This window comes from Strongylocentrotus purpuratus, unplaced genomic scaffold, assembly GCF_000002235.5.
Source record: "Strongylocentrotus purpuratus isolate Spur 01 unplaced genomic scaffold, Spur_5.0 spur5_scaffold_11, whole genome shotgun sequence".
NCBI classification, from domain to species: domain Eukaryota; kingdom Metazoa; phylum Echinodermata; class Echinoidea; order Camarodonta; family Strongylocentrotidae; genus Strongylocentrotus; species Strongylocentrotus purpuratus.
The window spans coordinates 30,708,813-30,726,988 of record NW_022145596.1 but is presented as its reverse complement, the minus strand read 5'-3'; the positions used below and the strand labels follow the sequence as shown (position 1 = coordinate 30,726,988).

Here is an 18,176-nt window from a genome sequence, read left to right as displayed (position 1 = left end):
ACGTCCTACTATGGGAAATTTGTTTTTCGGATTTATAAGCCTCGGAAACATGAGAAACCCCTATCATGCCCATAACCAGAATAACCTTGTAATTCTCCAGTTGCCGTTTGAGGAGAGAGGGTTGTTTTACATACATCAATCTTTCCCGGTTTTCCGATCCAATGTTTAATGAGGGCTACGTAAAACTGCCACCAGGGCACTGAGGGCAGTGTCGAGATTTGAAACACTCACAGCAAAATGACAATGTTGATTAAATATGAAGGAATATTGAAATGGGCGTAATTTATTGTCCATTGTCCATTTTGTTACTGGTAGAATTTACAAGTTATTATAATAAATCTATTCAGTGCGTTTCACTCACAGCAATATGACAATGTTGATTAAATATGAAGAAATATTGAAATGGGCGTAATTTATTGTCCATTATTTATTTTGTTACTGGTAGAATTTACAAGTTATTTTATCAAATCTAGTCAGTGCGTTTCACTCACAGCAAAATGACAATGTTGATTAAATATGAAGAAATATTGAAATGGGCGTAATTTATTGTCCATTATTTATTTTGTTACTGGTAGAATTTACAAGTTATTATAATAAATCTATTCAGTACGTTTCTTGAATTTGAAGGTTAATTGAAATCAAATCATTCATCCTCCATTGGAAAATTGGTAATCACTGGTAAAAAAATCTTAATGATAACAAAATTAAAAATCTAAATAATCACCCGACTTTACCATATTAGCTCAAACACTCAAATAGTTGTGTAAGATAAATTCATGATGGATCTTATTCAAAGATGAAGAGCAAGAGACAAAAATGATGACAAAATGGAAGAAAACAAGAGAAAAGTTGGAGAGATGGTTATATCAAAGAAGAAATGATACGAAAGCGTCGTCATCTTACAAGAAATATCAATACTGATATACTGTCTCAAAGAAAAGAGTAAATTTCCACTATTTGTTTTACTCCCCCCCCCCGTCAAGTTAGAGGTCACTTGCATATGAGTGTATATCGATTTATTTAAGAGTGCTTTCTAGAAGAAAGAGGGTGAATTTTACACCATTTTCACTACATTTGAACTCCCAGAGGTGTCACGTCAGTGTTCACTCGATTTTTTTTCTAAAAGAGCATGAAAAATTTACTATGTATTGACTCATTGCGATTAGGTTTCTCCTCACTATCATCATGGTCATGCAATGATGATAATGAGGATAATCCCATTTCCAGCAAATAAACCACGTTTTCAAGAGGTTCATAAAGACGTTGAAACGTTGGAAGAACGTTTGGCTGCTTCTTCGGTTCTTCCTCTGAGCGGTGCCGATCTACTTTCACCTCAAACACATTCGGAATAATGATGATTTTTTTTCCTTCACAAAAGTGAATACAAAAATTCAAATAATAATCATGAGAGTGAGATATTGTAGAGGGAGAAGATTCACTTACTAATGAGTAGATGCCACAGGCCATGGAACCACTTCTGACATTAGAGAAACAACAACATCGCTGCATAATCGCCATGGTAATTTACTTCTTGTCTCGCCACTTTCTTCACTTAGATGATTTTCACTTACGATGATTTTGACAAAAGATGATAAATATTTGAGAGTATGTAGTGTTGCAGACCTTGAACGTGTATCGACGGTTATGTGTAGTGAAAACTCGGCCGAGGTAGTGTAATTTTGACAGGGTTAACGACTATTTTATACCCCTCGAACATATTTGGCATACGTTTTCACTTGCTGGGTCCTGATTGGTTGATATTTTTATCGGGTACGCAATCCTGTCTAATATCTGGATCATAGTTATTTTAGGGACTTTTGGATTGGCACGCGACATAGTGGACTGCTACATGTGACGTCCTTTTAAGGCATTGCCAGTGCTTTAAAAGGACGTCACGCGCAGCAGTCTACTATGTCGACGTGCAAATCTAAAGTGTCTTAAAAGGACGTCACACGTAGCAGTCCACTATGTCGACGTGCAAATATAAAAGTCACTAATGATGAAGACGGAAGCAGAGGTGGAAATTCTCAAATGTTAGGGAGTGACTAATGAAAATCTGCATCTGATTGGTTGACCATTCTTGCATTGCATTTGCGCTTAGAATAGCACGTATATAGAAACTCGTTTTTCAACTTTTGTTAATTTGTACATGTTTGATATGTATTGCTTTCACATTGTGAAAATGGCGCCTAGGGAGACCTCTTAGCTCTTTACAGTAAAAGTAACAATATTCATCCAACATTTTTATATATTTTTTGTAAAATTGATGAAAGACTGATTTTCACTAAACTATCCTCTTCATTACACTCATCTAAAACTCTGACTTTTAACTCAGACTATACTTCTCTGAACTTTGCTTTAATTCTAATAATCTGTTTCTCTTTGCTGCCACGGATGACTGATGGGCAGCCTTAAAACAAAAATAGTGTCGCCGAAATCCTACACAAAATCTTTACATAGCTTAAGCATGCGAAATGACACAATGGACGAATGAGTAATGTTGTATAAGGATTATAGTATTCTTTGAATATAGGACTGTATTTAAAATTAAATTAGAATTTAGAAAGCGATAAAGAAGATAAAATTTAAAAAAAAGTATTACAAGCAATGCTCAAAAAGTAGGAGAGCGTCTTTTATAATTTGCACTACGAATCATATTGTATAAATATTAACTTGTATTAATAATAATAATAAACCGATAGATTTATTGAGCGCATAATAAACCGAAGTTTCTCTATGCGCTTTACAAAGTAAAACAAACAAGCAAGTACAAGTATATTTAAATACTGAAGCAGGAGTAAATATAGAAATTGGAAGGCATGTCTTAACAAAAACTGTTTCAGGGCTTCAGGGAAGCAATTGATATTTTGTTGAAACGCGAATGCTTGTCTTTGAATATGGATATGGGAAAACTGTTCCTTTACTTCATTTATTTGACGAAACGAAATATAAAAGGAAAACCTAGGAAGCGAACAATGATGATTCAACGCTCCATTAAAGCCTTTGAATAATCGGCTAACCACAGCACCGCAATGGATGATTTCGTCATAAAATAAGTAGGTTAGTTCAGGTCTCGTCTTGCATGTTAAAAATAATATTTCTGAACCAGTAACGTATCTATCATTAAAATTTAAAAAAGGGGTTTATTTTAACACAGACTAGTTTTTGTTTTAATACACGATATGTTGCATATACAGGAACTTTTTTTATTTGGATGAAGAAGTCTTTTAACCAGCTGTAACTAATGGCTGTACATAAATAGATATTATTTTTGAAAGATATTCTGTTCTTAATTATTATAATGAGACGACGTGTTGGTATACATCTGCTTTCGTTCAGCTGCAATAATATTATCAAAAGCTTTTCTTATGAGTGATGAATGAATCCAATGCTAATTATCCTATACATTTATCACCGCGTGATTCAACACCTCCCCCATACACAAACGCACACACACACACACACACACACACCCACAAATACCTTCCAAAGTTCTGTCGACGATTCTTTTTTGAAGCCTTACGATGTATGGAAAATTGATAATTAAAAAAAATGGTTGTTGGGGCATTATTGAATAACTTGTTGGCAAATTTGAACCAATAATCCCCTCCCTTTTCAAATAGATGCTAATGCATGTGTTATACGAATTTCTTTATTCCACTGTTTTTTAAACCCCCCCCCCTCTAAATTACGTCTTTTTCTACTGCTACATGGCCAGGTGGCAGCTGTTCCTTAGTCGGGATTGGTAGCTTTTCATGATGGTGGTTTACACAACGTTTCTCTTCCCACAAGATCACTCTGGTTGAATGACGAGGGTGTGACAGTGTTTGGACTGTTTGAAGGAAGCTCTGCCTTGACTTCAGGCGGGTAGGGGCCGGTTGATGGGAGTAAAAGGGATGGCGGGTGTCCTCAACTTGTCTGCTGCGTTCAGTCCTACTTGCAACTGTTATGCGGACATCGGATGGAGCAATGCCGGTTAGGGTGTGCAAGCTGTCCAAATTCGTGGGCTTGAGGCAGTCAGTGACGCATCTGCAGCTGATCAACTTTCTTTGCATGTGATGATCTTTCCCATACAGGGCATGCATATTCTGTTGCAGAGTAGCACAGCGCAAGAGCAGTTGACCTCAGCGTGGAGGAATTGGCACCCCAAGACGACTTTGCCAGTTTGCGTAGGAGGTTGTTCTTTGTCCCGACTTTACCCTTCACCTTTTGAAAATGCTGTTTGTATGAAAGGGTTCGGTCAAGAGTGATTCCAAGGTAGACAGGGTGATCGCAGTGTTTCAAGGAGACATCGTTACATTTCAGGGACAGCTTCCTCCCAACATTGTGGTTGCGGAGATGCAACAAGCTAACTTGGGTCTTGGCAGCTAGGGTGAGCCTTCAGATGGTTGTTGTTGTAGTAGTCTGTCAGGTTGTCTAGGGGTGATCAAAGAGTGGCTTCTATCTTGTCTATGTGAGAACTCTGGGCTGCTATACCAAGGTCATCAGCATAGATGAAGCTTCTTGTCCCTGCATGGGTACACTGGGTGGTCGTTGGTGTAGACATCAAAAAGCACAGGAGCAAGAACACTGCCCTGAGGTAGACGATTTCTTTGTTTCCTCCATCTGCTGCGCTTTCCGTTGAGCTCAATATATAAACGTCTATTTTCCAGGAGCATTTGGATAAGCTTAGTCAGATGGGAGTCCTTTGTTATGGTATAGAGCATGTCGAGAAGTATACGGTGGTTCACAGTGTCGTAGGCAGCTGTCAGATCGACGAACAAAACTCCAGTCGGTTCATTCTTCTCGAAACCATCCTCGATGTACTGGGTTAGATTTAGCACTTGGCCAGTGCACGATCTCCCAGGCCGGAAACCTGCTGGCTCTGGTATCAGGTGTTGTTCTGTGACTGGCCCCAGTCTGTTCAGGATGAGGCGCTAAAAGAGCTTGAAGAGGTGGCACAACAGGGAGATTGGTTTGTAGCTCATTGCTTCGTTAAGGTCTTTACCTGGCTTGAGGATAACAATCACACGGGCTTTCCGCCAGATTTTAGGAAGCTGGGAGAGGGTTACGCAGTTGTCGAATAGAGAGAGTAGCCACTCCCTTATATTGTGCCCAAAATGTTTGATCTGTATTGTGTACATATGTCATCAAGACCAGCTGCCTTGCCATTCTTAAGGGAGTCGATAGCCGTCTGGAGTTCCAAGTTTTTAAAGTACCAGGTAGATTGAACAAAAACAACAACTATCTGGCATTAACGGTCGATCCAGTGAGAAGCAAAAGCAATTTGTATTATTACATAGTTTTCATATGACTCAGGGACTCAAATAACTCAGGGAGCACTTTCGGTATATGGCTAAAGCTCTTGACTCTCATACGAAATGTCCTTGGTTCTAACCTAGCTCGATGCTTACATCATTAGACAAGGTATTTGGCCCAAATTTGTCCCTCTAGCCCCAGGTGTATTAAGTGGGTACCCGACTATGCTGAGTTAATTTATGATTCGTAGAGCCCGCGGCGGGAGCTGGCTACGCAGTGTTAATAAGACCAAAATTATTTTATTTCAATGAATTTTTTGACATCCGAACTGATTTTCCCCCACAGAATGCGATACGCTATAATGTTTCGAAATATTGACCGCGAAGAGAGAAGGAGATATGACAAACACTTTAACAAAATCCTTGACGGTAACCAATAGTAGATAAAGACAAAAAAAATATTATAAGGGGCGTTCACACCCACAGAAAAAAGTGAGATATTAAAAAATTGATTATTGCATCGCGATCCAAAAACCTTTTTTTTGTGCGTGGGTGGACAGAAGAATTTCACTCATCATGGCTATCTAATTTGCAGTAAGTTTTGCGATTTTTTTTAGAATAGTCGCGATAGTTCGCCGGGCGCTGTGTGTGTAAATGGTATTGAGAATCAAAAATCGATTTATTTGATTCCAGGGCCCCGTCTTACAAAGAGTTGATATCAATCGTAACTTATTTGCGATTGATATCAATCGTAACTATGTACATAAGATATAGGAGACTGCAAACTTGCGATTGATTGGAGGACTTACGATTGATTTGGATCGATCATAACTCTTTGTAAGACGGGGCCCAGGAGTCCAAGCGCGCATACATCGTCGAGATTCACGTACAGTATGCGCAGTTCGGACGTTCTAGCCGTCGAGTGGGAACTCTCCCTGTATGTAAATGGTCGCCAAAAAACAAAATCAATCTTTGCATCGCGATCCAATTTGTACTCATTGTTATGTTTGAACAGGCCTATAGATGAAAAACAACTGCCATTCAGTGACTAGGAATTTATTGGTGATTTGTTTCCGGAAGCATTAAAACTAAAACGGAAGTATTTTTTTTAAATTCTTAGCTATAATCATAAATGTTATTATTTTTACAGACAACAGAATTTAAAATGGCTAGAATTCAACACGTCTTCCATAAAGTGTATTGACTCAGCCGGTGCTGACTCAGTTGTTGCCTTATAAGAGCTATAAAGCTGAGAAAATACGAGAAATATTAGCTTCAGTAATATGGTTATGATAACAAATAAACTCTCACGGAAACTAACAAAAGTTACACTGAATGTTCAAGATTGGCATGTGCCAAGTGGCATGTTCCAAACGATTATAAAATGAATAGGGGCTGAGTAACGAGCTTACAAAGATAAGGCAATCCAGGTAAGTAGCCTTTACAAAAGTTACTACGTGCAAATGCGAGTTGTGGTTTTAGTGAAGATGAATTCCAGCAAGTTTTTATTTTACTGGTTCAAACAAGCTTCTCACATTACCCATGTTCTTCATAAACTTCACTGGCTTCCTATCACTTCTAGCATTCCCTACAAAATCCTCCTCCTTACTTTCAAGACTTATCATGGTTTCGCTCCATCATATCTTTCTGAACTCCTTCCTCCATACACTCCTGTCCGGACTTTGCGATCTGCTTCTCAATCTCTCCTCTTTCGGTCTCACACTATTTCATACAAACAATACGATCAAGGTTCTTTCGTTTATGCAGCTGTATTTCCTTGGAACAATCTCCCCCTTCAAATTCGCAATGCTAGTTCTTTAAATACATGTAAAACAATGCTAAAAACACATCTCTTCAGTCTTGTTCCTGAAAACCCCTTTCGACCTAATATGCCTTTTATTTTTTGTAGATTAACGTAGTGTACTACGTTGTAAGTGATTTGTAATTATGAACATGTATTATTTTTATTTACAAAGGTTTAATGGTAATTGAATTGATGTAATTTGTAATGCAAATTCTGTTTCCTTTACTTATCAGCTATTTTCTTCTAAACCGCTTAGAGGCAATTGGCAATTTGCGGTATACAAATATCTTATTATTATCATTATTTATTACAGCAGGATAAACAATCCAGAATGAAATATAGCCACATTCTCTTGACTTACGATGCCCATACCAGAGCTGAAGATTCGCCATAACGTAGCAATAATCTGATCACAGTAACGGTTCGATTTCTTGTCTCTTTTTTTTCTTCATTCAACCAATTTGGTTGTTTAAGTATGTAAACGGCATTAACGTAACCTCCATGAATGCAATTGAAAATCATCAGAGAACACCCGAGAAGGATCGTTTTTTTCCGCCCGTCTAAAACATCTGCTCACCCACTCCCTTCATCCATGAATTGAAATTGTCCATGCAAATACTTGATTAGGATAAATTCTTATGACTATCAGACTGTTTGTTTACTTACAGAAAAGTGTTGTAAACGTAGGGGAACTGCCTTTTTCTACCCCGCCCCTTTATCTATTCATGAGTCTGTGGTTTTTTTGTTTTTTTAACTCGGTGTCAGGGTGAATTTTCACTTCAAAGAAAACATATTTCAATATTTCGTGATATCTGCACTGAGTATTTTTCTTGGGCCTTCGATTTCCTGGATAACCTAGAATGAGTTTTGTTGCAAGACAGTTTGATGTTTAATGGTAATTCTTCAGTGAATCACGTCGCAGAGAGTAAATGAAATGAAACAGAAATATTCATTGTATATCTACCAGACTACCACTATTTGTTTATTCCACCATGCTTATACATGATGGGGCGTTTTTAGGGATGAATGGATGTTGGCTGAGTGGGTATTTGGTTGGGGTTAAGGGGGCGTACTGAAGCGGGGCATGGCGGGATGGAGGCGAAGTTCTATCCTTGGCAGCTACTGGTAGCTGTATCTATTTTACTTGGTCGGATAGGATTGGTTCTGTTGTTGAGCCGGGTCTTGTTGAGAATAACTTGGGGCAGGTTCCGCTGGTTGGCCCGGTATCTGGCCTGCTGGAGGGTAACCCTCTTGCTGCTGCTGCTGTGTTGGTGGTGGTGGCGGGTACCCCTGCTGGCCGGCTTGTTGTGGTGGAGGGTACCCCTGCTGGGGCGGCGGGTACCCCTGCTGCCCGGCTTGTTGTGGTGGAGGGTACCCCTGCTGGGTCGGAGGGTACCCTTGCTGTGGTGGAGGGTAACCCTGCTGACCCAGAGCCCCGACAACGGTCGTATTTCCCCCGTATGTTGTGGTAGTGATTACTCCTACAGGCGCCGCCCAGGGCTGTATCACCACAACTCGCTGGTGATCAAGGAGGGGAGAAATTATGTTTAAAAAATGTAATGAATCATTTTTAGAAAGAGACAGAAATGAAGGGTATAGAGACATATAAAGATATTCTGAAAGCGGAAGGGGAGAGAGAGAGAGTGGGTTGGGGTTTCAAGTAGTTATAATTTCTGTATTTCAGCATGTCAAAGATGTTGGGTAAACGAACAAAACAACCAAAAACGTAAGTAATTATTCAGAAGCTGCAAGAACTCTGCTTCAACAAGTACTACAATAACATTTTGATTTTTTGATAAATGTTATACGAAAAGTAATTTGATATTTTCAAGGCTTTGATACAAATTTGACTTAAATAAATTTTTTTTTGTGGATGAGAGGAAAAGTCACATAAAAAAATCTAAGCTTGTTGTAGGGGATAGCCCCGGTTTTATTATTATGTTTCCCTTTCAATTTCCCTTCTTGACTCTGTAGTGTACCTTTTGAGGACTACATGATGAATTACATGTTTATGTCTTAAAATTTCATGAATATGCTTATGATTTGCCATTTTCATTTTGTTTAGTTCGTATAATCATGAAAACTGATCCTTAATATTATTATTTGTAGTGAAATCATTGAATAAATCAAATCAAATCAACTATTAATGAAAGAGAGTAAGTGATCTGCATAGTTACCGCTGATCTAGCAGCCATGATGTCAGAGATCCGGCCACGCCCCTCGTGTAGTTCTTGATACTGTGAGATAACACACAGCAAACATACGATCTAAAACAACACAACAAAAGGTAAACAGGTTTTTTAGTTGGTAAAAATAGATCCAAACGACTCATGTTCGTCAAAAGCAATGCTAAAACATTCCCAGAAAAAAAATTAGTGTTGATTTGTGCTCGGTCATAATATTACAAATAATTATTATTAAAAAAACAAAAAAACAGGAATACCCCGTTCGTGTATTGTGCATATAAAATTGTGTTTATGACACACCTATGGGCTATCGAATATTTTTGAAATCATTACTCCAGCTCCTAGAACGTGTTAGGAAGTGATTAGTGCAGAGTGTGTACTGTTTATTCTTTCGTTTGATTCACAAGTTGATGACTTGCAAATTACAATAATAACTATAATCATTTAAAGGGGAAGTCCACCCTGATAAAAAGTTGGGTTTCAAAAGAAGCAGACAGATTAGAGAAAGGGATCATTGAAAGTTTGAGCAAAAGACCGATGAGAACATAACAAAGTTGTAAGTTTTTAAAGTGTAATCAATGAAACACAATTTTTTATTTCCGCTCAAGAAAAGTTTCAATCATATTCATCATAAATATAATCATGGCAAAATATGTTTTTATACAACCCCTGTATTAAAAAAGTCTTTTCCGTCATTAATAACAAAGAAAATTAGAGTTTATGATATTTTTCTGTACAGCTTAAATGGGAGAGGAGCTCGCATGATAAATCACATTACTTTCAATTTGTGTTTCACTGATGAAAGCTTCAAAAATTCGACATTTAAGAATGTGCAGTTAACAACTAAATAAATCATACCCCTTGTCAATTAGATGGCTTTTTCGTAGCTGGTTGGATGCTTTTAAATGTAAGCCTTACATTTTCACATCCTTAAGAAACAAAAATCAGGATGAATCAATTGTTCACATACTTGAAAAACTACTAAACTTGGTGAGGGTATGAATAATTTAGATGTAAACTTAATCCTTATGGGCGTTGTCTAAATGCAAGTGGAAAGTAATACCTCGTAAACCTTCAAATTGTCACGAATCTTGTAATTTTGTATTCTAAAACGGCAGTTTTTATGGTTTCCTTTCATGAAATGACCTAAACTGAAACCAGTAAAGCAGCATATAAAATCAATTGATAATAATCCTCTTGATTTATAGTCTGTTTTGAAGAAAAGTTAACTGTGGCATCAAAAAGAGTCACGGCATGGATTAGGGAAAATTTTCTCGTTCTTAACACTGAAAAAACTTGTCTCGTGTTAATCTCAGGATAATCGAATCTGCAACTGTTTTATTGAATGGCATTTTTTATAAAAAGAGTTCAATTCACCAAATGCTTATAATTTGTGATAGATGAAGAATTGAAATGATCTAAAACAAATCGAAAACGTAAGTAAACTAACCCCAAAAAACGTTGGCATACTTAAGAGAGCAACGAGTTTTTGGCCTAAACAATCCTTAAAGTAATTTTATAACATTCTAGTGTTGCCATGAATTGATTTCTGCTCTGTTGTATGGTCGAAAACATTTCTTTCCCATACAAGTAAGCTATTACAAATTCAAAAGAGGGCCGCAAGAATAATATTGAACGACATATGACACACCGCCGGCTGACTTGCTCACAAGTCTTAAATGGATGACACTAGACGTCGCATTATGACGACATACAAATCAAATCATAACTTAGCACCTTCTTACCTTCAGGTAGGGGTAGTTGAGTTTTGATGCAGAGGGCGCAACACAAATGATTTTATGCCAGATAATAAAATAAACTGAGTGTCAAATTTAAAAGAACATACAATTTAAATGACAAAATCATCTATGTTTGATCAAAATCGGTTCATAGATAATATGAGTAGAAACGTTTGATTTATGTAGACCATGTTAACATGACAAATATGGAAGAGGACAATACTTACGTTGAGAGAGGTGAAACCGATCCAGAAAAGAAAATCGATGATCAGAAGAACAGCGGCAAAACCCTTGAATGAAAGGACAACACACTTATTAGTGGATCCATTAAAAATACATACATCGGTGTGTATATTTATTTATTATTTATTTATTAAAACATCTTTAAACAGGATAACATTGATCAGCTCGCAGGCCATTTTACATAATGGTCCTGCATAAGGATGGAAAATACAAATTTAAGAACTGACAATAAGAGTAGTTACAAACAAAATAGCAGTTTTATACAAATGGTAAAAAAAAGAAAACAACACAAATAGGAAAAATAAGATTAGGAAAAAACGAAAAGAGGAGAAAAAAGATAAAATACTGCAATATGACATTAAAATTATGACATTTTTACATTAGAATTATATAACAATGAAGTTAATATACATTTCATGTCGAGATTAAGTCCAATGAATTGTGAATATAGTTTGTATTGCATAATTATAAAAGATAAATATCAAATTTAGGACGTAATGTAGGTATATGAAATTTCTAGGTAATTGGGTTAGCAATAATTTTAGTTATTGCATATAATGTTGTAGTAGTGAGGAGAAACGGCAGTGATTTTTTTTTTATCGATTAAAGGAACACTTTTTATATTGGTATTTAAAACTGTCTCATGAATTGGCATTTTGGAAATCATTGGGAAACTTATTCCAATTAACCGATCCAGCATACTTAAAAGATTGTTTAAATAAGGTTACATTGGGTTTTGGCAATACTACATTAAGAGAGTTTGCATTTCTTGTATTTAAGGCATGGCGGTCTATATGAAGATCCCGGTTCCAAAATGTACTACATCCATAAATCGAAGTTCTGAGAAAAACACGATTTAAAAAAATTTATCATAGTTAACAATATCAGTTTGGAATGATAATTTTGCTGATTATACTTTTGTATGATACAAGTAAGAAACCACTGTTTAAAACAAATCTAAGTCTGCACAAATATTTTTCATGAATTTATGTTTTTTAATTTTTGTGGATGTAGTACCTTTTGGAACCGAAATTCTTGCATATTGTATGCAGGTAACAATGCATACCTTGAATAGATAAACTACCTGTTGGAACCGAACTGATTTTTAGATACCATGTTTTACTTGTTGTGTGGAAATTCAGCTTTTTGGAAGTGTCAGTGTATGAGGCTATTGGAAATGTTATACAATTAAAGAAATTAAGTATGCGGGTAGAGCAGGCAGTGGATTGGATCATGTTCATTTCCTTTCCCCTCTCCTTTTCTCCCCCTTTCTTGGGGAATAATCTAGGCGGGGGGGGGGGGGAACCTAAGAAAGAAAAAAGGGGAGGGTGGAGCAGGCACGAGGGTAGTACCGTCTTCGTTTCCCTTTTCTCTCCATTTTCCCTCCCACCCTCTAATACCCTGTAGCTACGCCAATGTGTATAACACTTACCAGTACAGCCAGCCAAATGATCCAACTTATTAGCTGAAAGAACAGTAGAAGGCCGAGGAGTATGACGTAAGGTAGGAGTAACACCTTATTATCCTGTGTAATAAACGTAGATAATGCATTAATTATAGGATCACTTATGCTACGGTCACAAAGGTTCGTACGAACGATAATTTCGTACGAATCTCCCTGTTTTTCCATTGTCTTCCCGAATTTCCATTGTCTGAAAATCGTTCGTACGGCGTTTGTAGCAGTTCGTAACGGCATTTGTGACCGAGGCTTAAGAAACACGGTGTTATTAGTAACACCTTGTTATCCTTTTCTGATATAGATCATAGTCTAAAAGGACACGATCATAATATGAACACTATAGAACACGGTGATAGAATAAATACTGTATTGTCCGGCGTAATTAATCTTAATGTTTATATACGATTATTTATTTTACGAAAATATTGCGACATCCGGAAGTGTCCAAACAAACTTAATGTACAGGTTTACACCAAAATAGTGACTTCTTTATTAAACATATAAATCCTTCCCGAAGATTTCTTAGGGCTGGACTAGGTAATAAAAATGAAATGAATGCTTGAATAGAGCATAGAGGTGTCGTGGTCGAGTGGATATGTCACCGGACTGTGGATCACAAGGTCCGCGGTTCAAGTCCCACTGCGGCACTAATGTCCTTTGGCAAGACATTGATCTACATTTGCCACTCTCCACCCAGGTGTTAAAATGGGTACCCGGTAGGATGCGAAAGCTAATGTGGTTTGATTAGCAATGGCGCTTGTAAAATGGCGACTGGCTGGAATGCTCCCCAGGGAGTGGAGAATGTGCATAGCTTGTATGCGGGTAAACCTGAATCCGATAACCGGGGTAATAATATGTTCCGCGCCTAGAAACGTAGTATTAGGCGCATTATAAATGTGAGCTATTATAATATGAAATTGTTGTTTTAAACAATCGAATTCCAATGAAGTTAACGTAAGTGAGGATTTCAGATATATTAGATACCAGAGCGCCTAATTGAAAGAACAACACAGTAACGGGAGGGGAGAAGGGGGGGGGGGGGGAGGTAGATATTATTATCTTTATTTTGCATGTCAACCATAGCTATATATTGTTTAAATATGACACCAGTTATGGGTTGTCAATATCAGTACACTCATTTTAACCATGCCACACAGTCTATATTTGACCACATGGACACAGGTCAGACAGGGAGAGAGAGAGAGGATGATGAGGTAATGAATGTGTGTGAGAGAGAGAGAAAGATATAAGTAGGACAGAGACACATTGAAATATATTTTGTCGCTATAGTTATACCGAGCGTGGTTGATACCGAATGGATTTACAAAACGGAATGTTGTTTTCCAAAAGTGGCTAACCACGAACTCCATTATGTTATAATATTCTTTAATATATTAAAGGATTGAGAATCAAAAATGTTCTAAAGGATTCATCAAAAACGGATGTTTCCATATCCATGCTTGATTCATGCAATTCTTCATTTCCTGAATTTTCACCAGTATCAGAGGATACTGTCAGAGTTATAATAATGAAATCTCCATCAACTTCATGTAGTCTCGATCCAATGCCGACATGGCTGCTTAAAAACAGTTTAGATGAGCTTTTACCAGTCATTACCAAAATTATAAACATGTCTATTCAAAGTGGTCAATTTCCCGATGTTTTGAAATCGGCACAAATCACCCCTCTTTTGAAGAAACCAAATCTGGATTGTGAAATTTTGAAAAACTATCGGCCTGTTGCCAACCTTAAGTTTCTTGCTAAAACAATTGAACGTGCTTGTGCTTCTCAAATTCAGGGCTATCTATCATCAAACAATCTGTGTAGTAAAATGCAATCTGCTTATAGATCTTCTCATAGTGTTGAAACTGCTCTTTTACGTGTATATAATGATTTGTTGTTAGCTGTGGACCAAGGTGATGAAGCTGTTTTAATACTTTTAGACTATTCTGCGGCTTTCGATACTATCAGTCATGATATTTTTCTTGATCGCTTACGTAATGGATATGGTGTATCAGGTACTGCCTTGAATCGGTTTAAAACATACTTTATGAATCGTTCACAATCTATTGTCATTAGTGACTCATTATCCAAACCTCGTGCTCCACTTGAAGGTGTTCCTCAAGGTTCCGTCATCGGACCTTTATCATTTACTCTGTACACTGCACCACTTGAAGATATTATTGAAGCGCATGGTTTGGGCCGAATGATATATGCAGATGACACCCAAGTTTATGTTGTTTTGAAACGTGATTCTGACCATTCTGTTATTACTAAACTTGAAAGATGTATAAATGATATCAAAGCTTGGTCCACTGCTAATGATTTGAAGTTAAATGAGGATAAAACTGAGGTTATACATGTAACATCTCGATTCAGAAAGTCCTCCCATTTACCATCTGTCGAAATTGCTAATGTTCCGATACAACTTGTCAAAAGTGCACGTAATCTTGGTGTCATCTTTGAAAATGATCTTAGGATGGATGATTATATAAAAAATATTTGTCGCTCAGCTTCATATGCCTTGTACAAGATAAATCTACCGAAACGCTTATACATGCATTTATTACTTGCCGTCTTGATCAATGCAATAGCCTTCTTTATGGCCTTCCGGACTCGCACATTGCAAGACTCCAGAGAATCCAAAACTCTGCTGCCAGGCTTGTAACACGCATGCGTTCTTGTGAATACATCACCCCAGTACTTCGCGAATTGCATTGGTTGCCGGTGAGGTACCGCATTATGTACAAAATCTTAGTTTTAACTTATAAATGCATTCATGAATTGGCACCAATTTATCTGCAAGAATTAATCGAGGAATACAAACCCTCACGCAGTTTACGGTCATCTTCACAATTAAACCTCGTATCTACTTCTGTGTCAACTCTTTCTTATGGTAATCGCTCCTTTCGCAAAGCTTCTGCTGAACTTTGGAACAGATTACCTTTGAATATGAAAAACTGTCAAACTGTTAACCTATTCAAAACTAGTCTCAAGACACATTTATTCAAAATTGCGTTTGATGATTAATTAACTCTGTTCACTTTGACGTGTATTCCATATGTATGGTAATTCTACACTGTTGGTCATAATGGTGGAATATTTATTTTTACCCCAGTTTAGGAAAGGATTTTTAAAAATTATTTATTTCTAATGGATCTAGATAATGGCATACATTCTCAGATTTAATTGAATATTAATTTGAGAGTGTTCGTTTTGTATGACTGCTAAATCATATGTGTGCTCCTATGCTAATCAGCTAGGGAACCTACGTCCTTAAATCATAATTGACAGTAATGAGGATTAATGCCTCACAAAAGGGCATTAATATAGCTGATCGACACGATTTTTATCCTAGGGCCTCACAGTAACGAGGCCATTGCTTAGCCCCTGAATCATAACTGTACGCAGTGTTTGCTAGGGTACGCGGCCGCCCCCACAAATCCCCCAAAACGAAGAAAATGTAATAAATTGTCAAAAATTTATTGCATTTTCCCCCGGCCCCCAACAGGAAAAATTCCTCTGTGTGGCCATGCCTTGAACCATAATGCATGGCCCTACAGAGGAATTTTTCCTGTTGGGGGCCGGGGGAAAATGCAATGAATTTTTGACAATTTATTACATTTTCTTCGTTTTGGGGGATTTGTGGAAGGGGCCGCGTACCCTAGCAAACACTGCGTACAGTCATGATTCAGGGGCTAAGTAATGGCCTCGTTACTGTGAGGCCCTAGGATAAAAATCGTGTCGATCAGCTTTATTAGTGCCCTTTTGTGAGGCATTAATCCTCATTACTGTCAATTATGATTTAAGGACGTAGGTTCCCTCGCTGATTAGCATAGGAGCACACATATGATTTAGCAGTCATACAAAACGAACACTCTCAAATTAATATTCAATTAAATCTGAGAATGTACGTCATTATCTAGATCTATTAGAGATAAATAATTTTTTTAAATCCTTCCCTAAATTGGGGTAAAAATAAGTATTCCACCATTATGACCAACAGTGTATTTGCATTTTTAGTTTTGTATAAGATGTAATTGTATATCAGTTTATTTTGTGTGTATAGCGCTTAGAGACTTCGGTGGTAAGCGCTTTATAAGTAACGTTTTTATTATTTATTATTATTATTATTGATCCAATCATCTCCCGCAAAAGGGAAAGATAATAAAATTTTATGAACACAAATACCGAATGAATATACAAAACGAAATGTTACCCCAAACTGGTTAACCACGACCTTCAATACGTTATGAAATTCTCGAACATGTTAAAGAATTATTAAGCGTTTGATCCAATCATCCACCGCTAAAGGGAAAAAGGATACAATTAAAAAAACCGCAAACTCAATGTTGATTGAGAGTTACAAGCACAATTTTTGCACGTATTTCTCATTAATAGTACTGTCTGAAGGCAAAACAAAACCTAATTTGTTTGGGTAGAAAAAAACACACGAGGAGAAATTTTGTAATGCCCCTGTCTTCTTCAACAAAAATGAAGAAGGAAAAGTGAGAGAGCCACGATGTAACCCGGTGTTTAAACAACAATTAGAAGTATTTTAGCACCCTTTAAACAATAAAATATTTTCGCGTCACCTAAATCCTAAAGTCATCACATAATAATAATTTTCCATCACTCTCAAATTGAAAGGAAAATGTACAAAGGTACGTGGATTTAAGGAAGTTATGTAAAATTCTCTTGAATATAGGCCCTTCAAATTGTAATAATTTGCTATTTGTTGTCGTTAGGTGTTTTCGGATGTTTGTTTTTTTGACATACATTCAAATCTTGGTTTACCGTATTAATTTCCACGGAAAAAACACACTGCCCTTGTTGCTAGAATAATGTGATAATCTAACTGGCTATTATTAGGTCAAATAGATATACATCATTTAATTCCTCTGATAGGACTTCAAGTGGTGGGTCTTTTGGAGCTTCTCTTATAACTAGTATTCACATCAGGGTACTCAAATAACCAAAGCAGCAAAGAGAACAAGGTTGCTTGGAGAAAAAAAAGACATTCTCTATAATTAAAAAAAAAATGTTTCGGGATAGGTCTCCGGAATCGAATGGAACGTTATAGACAAACACATATACTGTCATCTGCTACACCAATGACGCGATGTGTCGACGGCCATGTCCCGCAAGCGAATATTTGTTCCTACCTGCCGACCTATTGCCTTATGGATTAGACGCGCAAGTGCGTGGACTTTTAACCATCGTTTGTAGCCTCTGATTTTCTGTGTGACACCGCCTATAAGGCGTTGTCACACAGAAAAATCCCTTAAAAAATCCCTTGAAAAATCCTTTCGAGGGAGAATTTTCTTGCTCCGTTAGAGGATTTTTAATGGGATAATTGATGACAGACAGCAATTAAGAGGATAACTAAAATCCGGATAACTAAAATCCGGATTTCTGGCCTCTGTGTGACACCGCCTATATACTGATGACGCGCGGATAATGATGCTTGTGGACAATACACGGAGCGGAAAGGGCTCTATGTACGCC

General features: G+C 37.2%; 1 protein-coding gene across 1 annotated transcript; it reads right to left on the bottom strand.

Moving 5' to 3' along the window:
• Positions 1-6,783: 6,783 nt before the first annotated feature.
• On the bottom strand, positions 6,784-9,236 carry LOC105437042 (calcium-binding protein P-like). The gene is made up of 2 exons (XM_030980223.1): positions 9,219-9,236; positions 6,784-8,559 (listed from the first exon to the last, which is right to left on the bottom strand). The coding sequence occupies exons 1-2, from the start codon at positions 9,234-9,236 to the stop codon at positions 8,182-8,184; spliced, it is 396 nt and encodes a 131-aa protein (XP_030836083.1). The 3' UTR covers positions 6,784-8,181.
• Positions 9,237-18,176: the final 8,940 nt, after the last annotated feature.